We start from the raw sequence: 15,702 nt of genomic DNA on the forward strand, positions 1-15,702 counted from the left end.
TTTTGCTAAGTTCTTCAAAAAATATATATATGAGTATTTTTAAATTAAAACATTTATAGTTTTTTTTTATTACATGTAATTTTTAATAACTCCACCCTTAGTGTAACATATTTAGGGAATTAAACTTTTTGCTTCAGTGCACATGAGGTATTTTAAATTTGTGTACAGCGGTTTTGATCAGCTGTTAAACAAACGTTAAAATTTGATTTTTTTTTATTTAATTTCTCGTCTTATTTACATAATAATTTTGTAAGTTTTTGTATATATTCTAGTTAAAATTGGCACTATGTTAAGCTAGCGAATGAAAACATGTTTTAATATGTTACTTTAGGTTTAAATCAGTTATTTTTGCAGCTTTAACGGGCAGATGGGAACGGCAACGTAACAATAATTTTAAATTTTCTGATTATAGAAACTAAACTGTATTACAACCATATAATAACTTAATAAAGTTTTTAGTTTATTTTTATGATACTGATATTAAGGCATTCTGGTCTGTTTTATAATGCTGCTTAAAAAATAAATAAAGAATGACTTAGCAGCATATTAGAATATATTTCATACAGAATGGACAACGTTTCATTAAAAAGCCAGAGTATGGTAAGATTTTGCTGCTAACATTACTTATCACATGTTTAACTTTTCAACTAGTTCTGTGAAATTTAAATTAATTTTATTTTTTTTTGTGTTAATTTAGAAGGCATTACAACTGTTGACAATACCTGAATTATTTTAATATTTTTTGAAATAAATATATCTTATTAACAGTTACTCTGCATAAAAAAAACTGATTTAATATTTTTTTACCAAGGTGGTTGAAGAGATAATGGAAGCTTTAATAAAGTATGAGATTATAGAAGAGGATGAAGTAGTAAGTGCTTCTGACTCGATTATAACTGTCGATAACTTGTGGAGCTTGTTCCTTAAAGCACAAAGTAATTTTGAAGAAATCACGCAGAGTCAAAGCAAGGAAATGGCAGAGGTTATTAAATGTTATTTTAAAACATAACGACAGTACCTTAAAAAATTAAAAAGATATTAATTTTTAGTTGTAGACTATTTAATTATTTTTTTTTTTTGACTTGTAAAGAGCAAAAAATTACACTTGAATTTGATTTGTTGAAGCCAATAAATTTTTTACAAGGAAAGTTTTTGCAATGTTTTGTATCGTATATTAAGGTTCAGAATTATGTTGATCATGTACGTTCACTAAGTGAAGAGCGTGATCATTTAACTGAAGAATTTGATCGAGAAAACGAAAAATTAAAACGAGAATTAAAAGAAATAAAACTAAAATCAGGTAATATATTTTTTCAACCAGCCTTAATTAACACAAAGTTGCATATGTGTGTATAACGTGTATGTGCAAACAATAATGAACTTAAATATTGACAGAAAATGAACAAAATGAAATTGGGGATATGTGTAAACAAGAAAATCTTGACGAGTTAGTCGGAAGTTCTTTTAGTGAACAGGTAAATCTATTTTGGTGAAAATTCTAATTTTTCTAATAAACCTTTTTATTACATTTTGTTAAATTAAACAAGTTAAGGGTATTGTGTGTTTTATTATTAACCTAGAGGGCTGGGTCGTGGTAACAAATGTTACTCTATGTTAAGGTTGTAAAATTAATCTTTCCCCATCAAGAAAAAATATAGGCCTATATAAAATCATGTATAAAGTTTCTATAAGTATTACCAGATATTGGGTATATAGATGTAGATATTTTAATTTAGTTTTTATTATTAAGATGGCGTACTTACTGGTGGTTCGAGCAACATTATTGGACAAAGTTGAGGTCCTACAAGAACAACTTGATGAATCAAACCACAAACATTCTACACTTTCACATCAAATTCATGTAAACTTACTATTTTTTGTTACACTAACAATGTCATAAACTTGACAAAATGTAGTCAATTTTATAATTTGTTTTTTTAAGTTATTTCTTGAGAACCAAACGAAAAATAATACGAAATATCATATAAAAAGAAAATATTTTTTTAAAACAATATATATAGCCTACTCATTTAAAATAAAATTTGTTTAAAGGATTTTAACTGTTTTAAATTTAAATAAAATAGCCTATAACTTTATTGTTATTTATTTTGTATCAGGATTTAACTTCAGAAGATGGTGAACTGAGAGGAAGAATGAACAGTGCAATGTCAGAAATGGGAGGAATGGCTGCCAAATTAACTGAGGCTCTCCATCAACGAGATATTCTACAAAAAGAGGTTTTAATTTGTGATTTTTGTTTAAAAATCTCGTATTTTGCTAAGGCTTAGGCAATCGGTGCTGCATTTTGGCAGTTACTCTTATCACTTGCATGTTAATTCAATCTTAAGTAAACAGAGGTGGTAAATGATAAACCAAACTTGAGATTAGACTTCGGTTATTAACTGCTTATGTTGTTGATATTATAGATTAATTATGTTGAAAAAGTTTTAAATAAATACAGTCTATTTCTTGAGCTGGTATTTCTTTAACTACATTTTAATTATCATAAATGGCATTATTGTGTTTAATGGCCCATACTATTATATATTTATCAGCTATATTACATGTTAATTTTACTTATTTTTTTATAAGAATAATGAATTAACAACAGCTGTGGAGGGAATTAAAAATTTACCAGAATTAAAAGATGCCCAAAATCAAAACATCAACCACAGAAAGTTACTCGATGAGCAAAAAGAATATTATTCTAAAGAAATAGAGCGACTTCGATCTGAAAACGATGAAATAAATCAAATAGCTGACAATAAAGAATTAGAGTTAAACATACACATACAAGGTAGATAAAAACAATTATTACTTTGCAAAGCAGTATTACTTTGCTATTTGATTTTTAAATTTGGTCATAAATTTGTTGGTATTTATTTATTTAAAGTTCTAAAACTTTCAATTATATATAAATTTAAAATAAACTATTTCTTAACAAAGACTTTATTATTTTTGTTTTCAATGTTTGCTGACTTTTAAACCTAATCATAAAGTATTTTTTAATTGGCTATTTTCCAGTTAGGTTTTGTGGTTGCCAGATTTACTGGCAATGGAAACTAAACTTGGGACCTCAGCTGGTGAGGATACTGGTCTTTTTTACAGCCCAATACAGTACTTTTGTTGTGGTGAAACATTTTCTATGTATTTTTTTCCTTTTATTTAGAACTTGAAGAAATGAATTTACATCTCAAGGAGGTAAACCTCCAATTAAACAACCAGTTAAACTTGGATGAGAAAAATGTTGGGAGTCCTGATAGGAAAAAAGTTTTATCTGACTCACAAAAAATTATCGAGGAAATGCAGTAAGTAAAAAATTGTTTTAAAATACAGAAAACGTAAATAATTTTAGTCTATCAAAATATATGTAAGTGTTACTATTAAAATGGTTATTTTTTTGTTTTATTTTGTATTAATATTTTAAAATTAAGTATTATTACAAATTAAAAAAACAGTACATACTAAGAATCTGCTACACTTTTTTACAATTATTTTTTGTTGCGGAATTACCAAAAAAATTAAAATGTTGTTTTTATATTTAGAGCAGCATTAGTAGAAGATGAATACAAGGTTGAAGAAATGAAATCAAAACACAAACAAGAAATTAAATTGTTGGAAGACAGAATTGATTGTTTGCAAAACCATCAGGACAACAATGTAATATTCATATCATAATTTATTAAATATTCAAATGGTATGTAGACTGTCAACAATTATGTTTTAAGTCCCGGCACATGGTGTAGTGGTAAGAATACTTGCTACACCACACATGAGGTTGTGGGTTCAATCCCCACTGATCTCATGCTGTAGCGCCCTTGAGTAAGGCGCTATAATTGGTACGAACTCCTGCTAAGCCAGCATTTAATCAGCAGCATAATTATCGGGCAATTACGATCTATAATATCCCAAAACTGCCGCAGGCAATTCGAGACTGGGTCAGAGTAACTGATGTTTCTCTATGTTTAAGTCTCACATTTTTACTTTTTATTTAATAAATATATAACTATAAGGTAGAGATTTTTATAAAGCTAAATTATAATTTTGTTCTAGTCTACATACTCCAATTCATCAACCCCTGAACTGCAAGAACAAGTTAAAAGAGCTAAAAACCTAATTAAAGAACAAGAACTTGAGATTGCAAACATTAAAGAAAAATTAAAATCGGCAAAAATGGAAATAGCAGTCCATGAAGCCACTAGAGGCAGTGTAGAGAACAATTTAAAAACTCAAGAAGGAATATGTGACGATTTAAAATCTCGTAACATTAATTTGGAGAATGAACTTACTAAGGTATAGTAGATCTACTTGATTTTTGCATTTGCTTTACAGTTATAAAAAGAGAAGGAAGGTTGCATTTACAACCTTAACATAGAATGTTGTTTGTTATTTTGCCTTAAGTTTTCTGTGATCATTTTGAATATTTTTTGATCAAATTGGCTGATAGTTGATTGTTTTTTTTGCTCAAAATAAGTTTATGGTGCTTAATTTGGGGCTGGCGTAACATAAGAAGTGTGGATTGAACTCTTATTTAGCAAAGCCTGGTGCTTTAATCACTATACTAAGCAACCAAGTCTTGGTTATTTATTTAAAAAAAAGTACTGCTACATTGTAGGTAGTAGATATGTTATGTTAAAAAATTGTTAGAGTGTTTTAAATATTGGTGCTGCAATAGTATTTACAGATACATTATTTAAATTTAATTAAAGTTATTGTTCAACTTATTCCGATAAATATGTTTTTAAGGTATGGGAGCAGTTAAAAGGCTCCCTAGAAAAATTGGATGAAGCCAATCGGCAAAAAGATGAACTTACAATTCAACTAAAAGATTTACAATTTAATCGATCTAATTCAAATAACCAAGAACACTCTAAGGAATTATTGCACAAGGTTTGTTCAACTTTTATATTGAGTTTTATAATTCTGTATTGCTTTTTACCTAACTGTATTATATATACATTGGCAAAATTGAATAAGATCTTAAAAATTTAATTTATTTTTTTTAGTTTACTGATTTGGATAATCAATTCAAGCAACAAAATGAAAACGAAAACAAAATAATTTCGCTTCAATTTCAACTTAAAAGTCAGATGGAAAAGGCAGAAGAAGAAAAAACAAAAAGGTATTTGTGTAACATTTTAAGTTGTCCATGCATATAAAACCTATACTTTATCCTACCAATACAGTTTTTTTAATTTACAAAACGTGTTTTGTTAGTTTTTATTTTTTTATTGCTTGTGTTTTAGTCAGTAAGATATATAGAAAGCATATCTACCACATAAATTAACAAAAAAATACTTTTTGTATGAATAAGTAACAGGAATTTTAAAAACATTTTATTATGGTTTTTAATTTCTAATTTTTTGATTTTGATTTCAACTTTACAGAAAAGAAGTTGAAGAGAAATTCCAGGATGTTGAAATGAAGTTAAATGTTTTGATGGGAGTGGAGAAGGAGTTAAGAAACACCATCAATGATTTAAAAAAGAGGACCTGGGATGCTGAATCTCATCTTCTTCTGGTCACTGGAGATAGAGATAACGAAAAAAATGAGGTAATGTTTTTTTTGACTTTTTAACTTTACATATTTTGTGTCCATGGAGTTTCAATTTCTAACAAATGAGCTACACTTGTTATATAATGTAAAAAGCTTTTTTAAAAACCTAAATTAATACACTTATATACTTTTATTTATTGTTAAAGTTTAATTTTTTAGCTTTTTTATACTTGAAATTTAATGTGTTGCAAAACTATTTTTAATTTTTGATTTTCGTTTAATTATTTTTGTTTATTTTTCCTGCAGTTAATGTTAGCTGAGTTGGACAGAAAACAACTCGAAGAAGCAGTTAATTTATTAAAAAATCGATTAGAAATTTGCTCCCAACAAGTTCGTTCGTATTCGGATCGGTACAGATGTCTTAAACAAAAACATAGAAGCAAAATAAGAAGAATAAAGTAAGTTTTGTGCTTTGTTTTAGTTTAAGTTGAAGAGTTAAATTGATGGTCCAAAAGTAGAGTATGGTTGGTTACCTAGGTCTAGTCTTAAGTGTGTATTATTACTATATCCCTTTTTATGGTCTAAACATGAAAAAAAAATGCTATTTAACTATTTCCTTTGTTTTACTTGTGTACTGCAAAATACTGAATTTGATTTTTTGTATACTTTAAAAAGAAATTTTTTAATATTTATATCTTTTTAAGGGAGTTATTTTTGCTTGAGCGGAAAACTACAGCTGACGAAATTGAAATGATGGAGCAGAAATGTCTCTCTGCTGAGGTGGCTTTAAAGAAAGAGTTAAGTTGGAAGGAAAATGCGATGGAAGATATTAAAAAAGCGGAACACGACAGAAGAAATGCCATAAATCAGGCTGACACAGCACACAGGAAATTTGAAGAAAGGTATATTTATTTAAAAAACACACTGAAATTAGATATATTTTGGTATTTTTTTACCCTGTCTTTAAACTATTAACTATTAAATTAACTGTATATATAAATTACATTTAAGTTTTGATATTAAATTTTTTTTCTGCGGTTTTTATTAAATTCCTGGATTGATTTAAAAATATAGTGTTTATATTATAAGAATTTTTGGTTAAGCATTTAAGTTTTCTACTTTTTTTAAAGCAACGAAAAAATTAATCAACTTACAGTTATGAATAAGGACCTTGGCTCAAACAAGGGGGCACTTGAGGTAATTAACTTATTTCTTAAAGTTTTTGGTTTTACAATTTTTTTAAATAGGCCTACTCTTGGAAATTTGTTTTTTAAATAAATGTTTTTTTAGACCCAGTTATATCAATTAGAACAACAAAAGAATGAATTGGAAGCAATTTTAAGAAAAATTCAAAAAAAAGAATACAAAGAGGTAAAAATTAATTGTTCTCGCATTTTTCAGATACTTGTACTTCACGATTCTTGGTAAGGACTGTAAAGTACAAGAGAGAAATAGTGAGTACTATAAAGTATTAAATTTTTTCTGAGTACCGTAAAGTACAAGTGATGCAATTTTTTTATACATAATACACTAACAAAAATATTATGTTAAATCCAATGTTAAATTTTCAGGAATTGAACACTCTTTTGAGCAGTTTAAACTTGAGTGGAAGTTTACAATTTAACGGATCGAACAATGAAAAAGATCATTTGAACAACAACAATTTAGACCTGGATTCAATTTTAACTCGACCTAGTTCAGTTTCGTATTTAAACCTATCCCAATCTAGCCCCGATAAGTTAAAAGCTTAAACTTTGCTATAAAAAAACTAACACAATAATAACCAAATAACACATGCTAACATTCTAACAGTATTATTAAGTTAAAGCATTTGATTTATGTTTTAGTTAGCTGTTAGTACATCAGTTTTATTATGCTATAATGGTACAAGAATTTTTTTCTTATTTTTGAAGTTTTTTGTATTGCAACTGTAAGTAGGTTACTAAATTACACGAAGCTTTTGTACCTGAATTACCAACATATTAGCAAAAACCATTTTACCGATTAGACTTTTCCTATTAACCCTTTCTTCACCACACCTTTGATGGAAATGGCCCTTTAAATATATTTAAATTTAAATTTTTCGAGATATGTCCCTTTAGTAAAATAGTTTTTGGTAAAATGAAAAGGTACCACTTTATTCTGTGTTTGTGAGAGTGATATTTTTATAAATTGGTACATTTTTTTAACAATTTTTTAAGCCTATTGTTACACCTATTCTTCAACCTGTTTTATATTTAAAATTTTTACACACTGTGCTATAGGTTACTTATTTCTTCAAATTTTTGATATATTATAACCGCTGTGATGAAATGAAGTTCTATATTCAATGGTGTTAAGTTCAGTTATTTTATTTTTGGTGTTGCTTATATTATGACATGCTTTTAGATTAGGTTTTTTATATGCCATGTTGTGCCTTTGTACTAATAACGTTTTATTTTTGCTTAACCCTTCTTAACATTTCTTCAATTTTGTATTGTTTTTTTTATATGTATATTTCATATTAATAAAGTTTATCTAATATTTTCATTTGATTTTATTAAGCGTTAAATTATGCTAAACAGAAATTAGTTAAAGGATGTAAGGAATAAAAGCAGTTCTCTTTTTTGGGTAATCTTCAAATTTTTGCAAATAAAACCTAGAAGTATTTATATTAAAAACGGTGTAAAAAGTTAAAGAAGTTTTTTTGAGATAACTTAAATTTAAAATTTTTGGTAATAAGAAAATATTTTGAAAATTAGAAAGTGCGTCTTACTTGTGATGGAATAATGCCCTTGATCCAAGAGTACAAAGTGTTGAAAATGCAAAGCAGAATGTCGAATAATGAAAATTCGAAGCAATAGCCAATCCAAACCATTCTAGAATTTCAGCCGAATAATGAGCGCAAGAAACGTACTCGAACGCACCACCACGCGGGATTTTGTAAGCTTTTTCGTTAGGCTTGCGCAAATTGCGAAGTATGTGATCACTATGCATATTAATGACAAATCCTACAGTCCAAAGCAAAACTCCTAGCAAAAAAACATAGGTCAACGTTTGACAAGGTTAAATAATAACTTTGTCCTATAACTTTTACTTTTAAAGGGTAATATAATAATACCTATTAGAAACTGAGCATTGACAATCCAGTTGGGTGGATAAGGTCGACAAGACAGTTCGTATTGTGCAATTTGGTACCCATTTATAGCAGTATAAGTAAAACACATGGCAACTAGTCGCAATGGAAAATTTTTACTGTTAGTGTTTATCAGAAACGGGTATAGAAACGACCTGTTGCAAATAAGACTTCAGTTTTTTGGCAATTCAGTCAGGCTAGTTAATTATTATTTACCTTTGAAAGTAATGAAACGCAAACAGCCCGATTATAATAAGTTTAGGTAGCTCAATATTAGTTAGCCCAGTTTTGCAAACTAGGAAAAATGGAAGTAAAAACGAAGGACATTCTTGTAAAACCCATGCAACTTTAAAATTGAGAGCTATAGATAACAATAAAAGAAGTTATTTATAAGTAAAAAAAAATTACATTTACGCAGTACTTATAATTGACTTACTTTACTTTAATCTAAACGTATTTCTATGCATATTTTAATACCAATTTAGGTTGTAGGCCATAAACTTTGTTTTGTACTTACAGAAATCGTTGACATTAGCAAACTTTCCATATCCTGACGACATTCCTTTAAAATAAGCTGCCACAGACAAAAATCCTGCTAGCAATACTATAGTTGCCAATATATTAACCACAAACATATCTTCTTTAGACTCCATTTTAAGTAAAACTACCAAAACTGCCACCCTAAATATAACTGCTGTTTAAAATTTAAAGTTAACTGCTTAATTAGTTTGGACATTTAGTTGTTTGCTGCTTTATTTGATTTAAGGCTTTATTGATTTAGGGAGGTAACTTTAGGCAGCAAGCTAACATTCAAGCTTCATTCAACCACGGCAAAGCTGGTTCTAAGTTTTATCAAGTTAAATTAGCAAACCGATTGTTGAGTATTAAAAAGTTGATATTTAAAGTAGAGCAATATAAACTTGTCGCTATCAGAACAAGGTCAAAGTCTGTTAAAGTTAAAAAGTATTTGTGTTTACATACAAGCATAAATGTCGTTAAGTGTACTTTAGCTTTTTATTTAGAAAAACAGTTTACTAATAAATCGTCATGCAGTTACCATTATTTTTTGAATGACTGTTTATGTTTTCTTTGTGACCACAGAAAGCAGTAATACATTCTCTTGAACATCATAACACATTGTGTTATGTTATGCTTTTCGTTTGCGGGTTGTGGGTGTGTAGGAATTTGTGTATTGCATTTACCACGCTCAAATACTACTACTATCACAACTTTGTGTTTAGCCATCATGTTTAAATAGACCTACACACAGTAATAAGATACCCTAGCTAGTCGATTTTCATTAAAAGATCTGCGTAGAGTGTTTGATAATAAACAATGAGCGCACGCGTTTTTTATTGTTTGAAACTTCATTCATGCCCAGTTTCGTAGTTTACGGATGATTTAACTTGATTTCAATCAGAAATTGCACTTTCAATTATCGAAGATAGGATTATTGTATGTCGAAATGTTTGGTCGTTGATTAACATATGTTAGTTTGCTTGCCTTTTTCAATGTCTCGGACAATGGCTTCGGGATTTGTAGATTTTAACTTCGTTTTGCGTACGCCCAGGCAATTAGTTTAGTTTCACTTTTGAAATGTTTACTTAAAGTGTGTTATGTATTCTTGTAAGTGGCAAAATCAAAGCTAGTTGTGTACTAAGTTGAGCTTACGGGTTTATAACATGGGCAGGATCTTTTAGAAATGTTACAAAATGTTATAACCGTATACAGGTTGTAAGTTTGTTTAATGTTTGTTGTTTTGAATTATTAATTGTGTTAAATCAAAAGAGCAACGATGAATATAAACCGCGCTACATTAATCGCAAAGAACAACAATGCAACAATTAGCTACCCTTTTTTGTATTGCAATTATAAAAGGCTACATTGCTTTTATTAACGCTTTAAAATATTAATGCTATATGTTTAAGATATGATTAGATCAAACACGTGAATATAGGCTACTTTATAATATTTCGATACCTTGAAGTATTTTTTTTTTTGGTTTTTCGCGCATTGATAAAAGTAAATAATAAATACGATATACAATTAATATTACAACAATGCGACGGGAAAAAATGACAAAATCAATTTAATGATTTAAAACATGGCAAAAGTATTAATGTTTACATAAAGATTTTAATTATTTTATGGCATGGTCACCAAACCCAGTATAGATTATATTATTAATAAATGCGATAAATAAAATACATTTTACAGAATATACACCAAAAAAAATAAAACTATAACAAAGGAGTGGCGAAAAAACAAAATAAAATTGTACGAAAAAAAAAAGTTACGACACATTTGATTTATAATAGTAGAGCAATCACTGTCGATGGTAGTTACAGTGTAAAAAATAACTTAAGAAAATAATAATTACATTTAAAATAACCCAGTATGGCTCTAGTAGGAAAGCACGAACTGGTCACGATAAATTGCATGTGATAAAGGTTTGTAAATTATAAGGTTCGTAAATTTTAAAAATATCTTAATTGCGAAAGTAGTTGGTTGTCATGCTGATAATGAAAGAAATACACAATGCCCGAATAATCTGGATTCACATTTCTTTTATTACCTAAAATTATGGTCCAAGCCTCGCCTAAAGACAATGGTTTGTGTCTGAATGCTTCCAGTCAGTGGCAGTCTTCCGAATCGCGATTAATTGAGGAAATGGTGTCACTTGTCTGCCTTGTTTTGTTGTTAAATTAAGTGATGTTGATTTCTAATGTTATCTGATATAGTTTTAGATGCCAAACTGTTTTTGATTCCCAAGGGCGGCTTTGTTACATAAAATTATCTTGTTTTTCTTCAGGTAATTAATAGAGATCTGGTTATCAACTGTAACAAACAGAAAGTTTTAAATTAAAAGAAAATCTGTTGTTTAAATGTGAAATCAGATTTTAAACCGGGTTTTCAATGACTATTGAGGCTATGACTGGAAAGTCGAGGTAACTTAATTTTTAAATTAGGAAAAATCAGTTTAGATATATTTTAAAACTGTGTTATTTAAAAATGAAACAATTTACAAAGAAACTATTCAAACGACTCAACATGATTTAATTTTGATTTAGCTCTACAGAAGGAGAAATCGAAGAAAAGTTTAAAATTATGAACAGTTCGTCTCCAAAAAATTACTTACCACCTCAAACTAGGGTAAGAGTTTAAACATAAACTTTAAAATTGGTTCTACTTATATTAGTTTATTTTTTTATTATTAAGTGTTTTTTATTGAAGTAAACAAATTTAGTCAATCGATTTTTTTTAATTTTGTTAAAATCAATTATTTATAATAAAATAAGGCATTTATTAAAATTAAAATATGAAATATAACTAACTTGTTTAAACTCAAACTACCATAGTTATTCTTTTTAGATTTTGCATTAAGTTTATTTTGATTTTTCACTTTGTAGATAGTTACGTCGCCATTAGTTTCAAAGGGCAGGGGACCGAGTGGAATTGTCACAGTAGTGTCTTTAAGAATTTATGGATTGGACGAAGTTTGGCAAAAATGCTCACAACAAAGTGTAGAAAGGTAAAAAAATGACATTTTTCAGAAATGTACCAATTAATTTATATATCAGCATTTAATTTTTATTCTTTTTTATATGTAATTTTTAGTTTACTGTCCCAATATCGCGATATTGTCACAAGGTGTATTAAAGACTTTCATGGATTTGAAATATCGTCTTATGAAGACCAGTTTCTTGTTGTATTTCAGCAACCATGGGATGCATTAAATTGGTAACAAGGAAAACTAATACATTACATTTTTATTTTTTTTAAATTACCTAATTAAGTTGTGTTAATCTTTTTTCTAGTTGTTTAACGTTTCAATCGGCTCTTTTGCACACCACATGGGCAAGTGATATAATTTCATGTACAGCCTGTGCAAAAGTGGAAGAGTCTCACGGTCTTTCTGGGAAAACTATTTTGTTTAATGGACCACGCGTTCAAATCGGGGTTAGCAGGTAAAATATAAATTTAAACTTTTATACAATTTCTTTAGTGCTCTAGACTTTCATTCGGAATAATTACAATTTATTTTTTACAAATACCTATATTACACATTGACACCATTTACGACTTTTATTACAAATAAAATATTATTACAGTTACGTACTCTTTGAAGTTTTTGATAATAAATATTGATTTAAAATGGTGATATTTTACGAAGGAGTGTTTTAAAGTAAATATTATAACTGTGACAAACTTTAACATCACTTGTGTTATAATGTTTTATTTATTTATTTACCACTCGTTTAAGACTTTTATTTATTCTAGTGACAAATCATGAAATAAGTAATGGTAAAAAATAAATGATAAATCATTAAAGCACAGACTATATCTCTTTGTTACATAACTAGTTATTTTTGTGTCGTTTTTCAATATTACATTTTCAGTAACCTAAAGTTTGGATAAAACTATAAGTATGTTTTTAGTGTTTAAATATCTTGTAACCTTTTTTATGTGAACAGGGGAAAAGTGTATTCTGAATACGAATATTCATCGGGTAATACTAAATATAGCGGAAGTGAATTAGATCTTGCAGTTGGTGTAGCAAGAAATACTAAAGGTTAAAATTATGTATTATACTTGTCTAGTTCAATACACTATTTATCAACTTAAATAGAACTTAAATACCCAATTATGTCTATAAATAAAATCGTTTTGGTTAAAATAACAAACGTTACATAATTCAAATTTAATACATTTCTGAGATACAATTTTGTAAAATAACATCAAACAAATAACAAGTAAATGGTAATTTTCATTTAAAATGCACTATTTTTCTCTGTTAACAACTACGATTTTCGTCCAATTTAAAAAAACAAAGTTTTTATTTTACAAACAGGTGGACAGATATTGGTGAACTCTACTGCTTGGAACGAAGTGCCAAGATCACAGTTGACTCCTTGTATTCATAATGATACTGGTCGAAGAAAGGTGGACGGGTCAGATAAAAGAATCAGGCTTATAGAAGTAAACATACCTATTTTAACTGACAGCCTTGCCAATAAAGGGTTTGGCGGATTGTTATCACTATTTCTTTCAAGTTATTTTTTGAATTTAAATAACAAAACAATTTTTGGTTAGGATCTAATACAATAAGTTTTAGTAAAAAAAAAAAAAAATTAGTAAAATCTACTGACTTTACCCGCAGCTTCTTCCAGTTGCTTTATCAGAAAGATCAAAGTATTTTGGAACATGTTGCAGTAATTGCGGGGAAAGAATACGGCCAGATCAAGGCTATATCAAAGCTTTAAATCGTCATTGGCATTTAAAACATTTCAGGTAAGGAAATGTTTTTTTATATACCTGAGCTAGTTAAGGTTAAAGCTATTTTTTGCTTTTTTGTTTAGATGTTGTCATTGTAACGGCCCTTTGATGGACTCTTACATCGTTAAAGATGGAAAACCTTATTGTTTAGGTAGGTAAAATTTATATAGTCATTAATGTAAAACAGATTAAGGTTTAAGGATTTGTTTATTGAATTTTTAGATGATTTTTTCACCTTACATGCACGTACATGTCATGGTTGTGATACGATAATAACTGGTTCTTATATAGAAGCTATGTCCAACTATTGGCATCCTGATTGCTTTGTTTGTCAGGTAACTTGTCAATAAAATTTTTTGTTTCTGTTAACATGAAAAGAATATTTTTGAAATCGTTTTTTCAATGTTTTGTAGAAGTGCAGGCGACCTCCTGACGGCAATGAAAGTATTTACGAATTAAACGCCCTTCCTTTTTGTCTTAAAGTAAGTTAAGGAACATATTTTTACATATTAGTTAAAAATATATAATTAGTAGAAATAGATACTGACATAAAATTTATTTTATTTTAGTGTTACCACGAGGTTGCAAATTCAGTTAATAGCGGTCGAAGTAAGGCGCATAACAAGGTCGTCGATGACGTCACTAAGCATCATGCGGTTATTAAATCGTAATTATTTCGCCTGCAAGTGGGCAGTATGTAGACATCTTAACGTATTAAGCCAAGCGTTTTTGTAGTAGTTATTTAAAGAGAGTATTGGGTTGATATGTTAGTTTTTTTATTTGAGATTACATATATTTAATTGTTTATGTCACAGTTTAATTTCATATGCTATTTCTTTACAGTTTGTACAAATTTATTAGTTGAACAATTATAATTATGCAACTGACATACCAAATTAAAGTAACTTAATTTGTATGTATACGCATAACGTTTGAAACCTAACCCTAACCTTAACTCACTCTAAACCAATTTTACTTGATCGTTTATTAATATTAGAACTAGACGCTAATTGGTCATTTTAATATATTTTTAACTTGTTTTGAAATTGAGCTGTTTTTATTTGATTTTTAGTAATTTATTATATACATTAGTTATGTGAAATCGTTTTAAATAGTATTCTATATGAATAACACTGTTATGACTTATGCCTAAAAAAGTTCGTTGTATTATTTTAATTTTAATAAATTTTATTTTTTGTAATAATACTTAATTTATGTCATTTCTTATTTAAAAATTTGGCAAAATTTAAAAAATCTTATTACGCATTTCAAGTAATAGTTTACGTTTTTTTACAGTTGTTGAAAAAAAATTTATCCTAAGTAAACTTAAGTGACGTTTAAAATATGACTTTTTAAAACCTAAGTGTAGTCACCCGAAACGAACTTTGGCGAAATTCCTTTGATTGGCTTCGCATTTTTACTTTTTCCGACACGAAAATAGTTTTCTGGGTATTTGTGTTAAGGATAACTGGTAACTAACTAAAGTGCTGATTGTTATTGTGTAACTGAGGCCAGACATCAAACACAAAACGCGTCATCCCAATATTATGAGTTTTTGGTATCCGAAATCATGGTTACCGTCTAACAGAACAACTATTGTAGACAAAAATGTATTTAAATACTGCTTTTACGTCATCGAATCGACCTTGCATTTGCGTCATAGAAATTTGCATTGTTTGAAGGGTTAAATATCGTTCTCATAAATTGCCGGTTTTGGGTTTCATAACCACAGATGTAGTGGTAAACTTAGCTCAACAACCTAAACGTAACGTGGTCACCAAGTTTTGGTTTACTTTTTAACAATGTTGTTTTTT

General features: G+C 28.3%; 3 protein-coding genes across 3 annotated transcripts; 2 read left to right on the plus strand and 1 right to left on the minus strand.

Moving 5' to 3' along the window:
- The first annotated feature begins 462 nt into the window (after positions 1 to 462).
- Positions 463 to 7,944, plus strand: LOC145750258 (uncharacterized). The gene is made up of 18 exons (XM_082566249.1): positions 463 to 600; positions 812 to 982; positions 1,180 to 1,300; positions 1,396 to 1,475; positions 1,751 to 1,861; positions 2,118 to 2,237; positions 2,593 to 2,797; positions 3,170 to 3,308; positions 3,546 to 3,660; positions 4,054 to 4,293; positions 4,747 to 4,890; positions 5,007 to 5,122; positions 5,388 to 5,553; positions 5,803 to 5,954; positions 6,201 to 6,398; positions 6,627 to 6,693; positions 6,787 to 6,867; positions 7,068 to 7,944. The coding sequence occupies exons 1-18, from the start codon at positions 568 to 570 to the stop codon at positions 7,245 to 7,247; spliced, it is 2,439 nt and encodes an 812-aa protein (XP_082422375.1). The 5' UTR covers positions 463 to 567; the 3' UTR covers positions 7,248 to 7,944.
- Positions 7,945 to 8,067: 123 nt separating this feature from the next.
- LOC145750735 (3-oxo-5-alpha-steroid 4-dehydrogenase 1-like) lies at positions 8,068 to 9,856 on the minus strand. Its single transcript, XM_082566817.1, has 6 exons — positions 9,726 to 9,856; positions 9,129 to 9,292; positions 8,828 to 8,972; positions 8,597 to 8,766; positions 8,252 to 8,507; positions 8,068 to 8,134 (listed from the first exon to the last, which is right to left on the minus strand). Exons 1-6 carry the CDS (start codon positions 9,854 to 9,856, stop codon positions 8,068 to 8,070), a joined length of 933 nt encoding a protein of 310 aa, XP_082422943.1.
- Positions 9,857 to 10,583: 727 nt separating this feature from the next.
- On the plus strand, positions 10,584 to 15,088 carry LOC145749424 (uncharacterized). Its single transcript, XM_082565186.1, has 12 exons — positions 10,584 to 11,559; positions 11,683 to 11,764; positions 12,022 to 12,143; positions 12,230 to 12,352; positions 12,430 to 12,579; positions 13,087 to 13,184; positions 13,464 to 13,591; positions 13,773 to 13,903; positions 13,972 to 14,039; positions 14,111 to 14,223; positions 14,302 to 14,370; positions 14,458 to 15,088. Exons 1-12 carry the CDS (start codon positions 11,528 to 11,530, stop codon positions 14,557 to 14,559), a joined length of 1,218 nt encoding a protein of 405 aa, XP_082421312.1. The 5' UTR covers positions 10,584 to 11,527; the 3' UTR covers positions 14,560 to 15,088.
- Positions 15,089 to 15,702: the final 614 nt, after the last annotated feature.

Source organism: Corella eumyota, chromosome 4 (assembly GCF_963082875.1).
Source record: "Corella eumyota chromosome 4, kaCorEumy4.1, whole genome shotgun sequence".
In the NCBI taxonomy this organism is placed as follows: Eukaryota; Metazoa; Chordata; class Ascidiacea; order Phlebobranchia; family Corellidae; genus Corella; species Corella eumyota.

Coding starts and splice junctions, on each gene's coding strand:
- LOC145750258 (XM_082566249.1), top strand. CDS start 568: ATGGACAACGTTTCATTAAAAAGCCAGAGTATG. Junction 983..1,179: donor AAAGCAAGGAAATGGCAGAG/GTTATTAAATGT, acceptor TCGTATATTAAG/GTTCAGAATTATGTTGATCA. Junction 2,798..3,169: donor GTTAAACATACACATACAAG/GTAGATAAAAAC, acceptor CCTTTTATTTAG/AACTTGAAGAAATGAATTTA.
- LOC145750735 (XM_082566817.1), bottom strand. CDS start 9,856: ATGGCTAAACACAAAGTTGTGATAGTAGTAGTATTTGAGCGTGGTAAA. Junction 9,293..9,725: donor GTTATGATGTTCAAGAGAAT/GTATTACTGCTT, acceptor AGTTATATTTAG/GGTGGCAGTTTTGGTAGTTT. Junction 8,135..8,251: donor AGGGCATTATTCCATCACAA/GTAAGACGCACT, acceptor AAATACTTCTAG/GTTTTATTTGCAAAAATTTG.
- LOC145749424 (XM_082565186.1), top strand. CDS start 11,528: ATGACTATTGAGGCTATGACTGGAAAGTCGAG. Junction 11,560..11,682: donor GCTATGACTGGAAAGTCGAG/GTAACTTAATTT, acceptor ATTTTGATTTAG/CTCTACAGAAGGAGAAATCG. Junction 12,144..12,229: donor TCACAACAAAGTGTAGAAAG/GTAAAAAAATGA, acceptor TGTAATTTTTAG/TTTACTGTCCCAATATCGCG.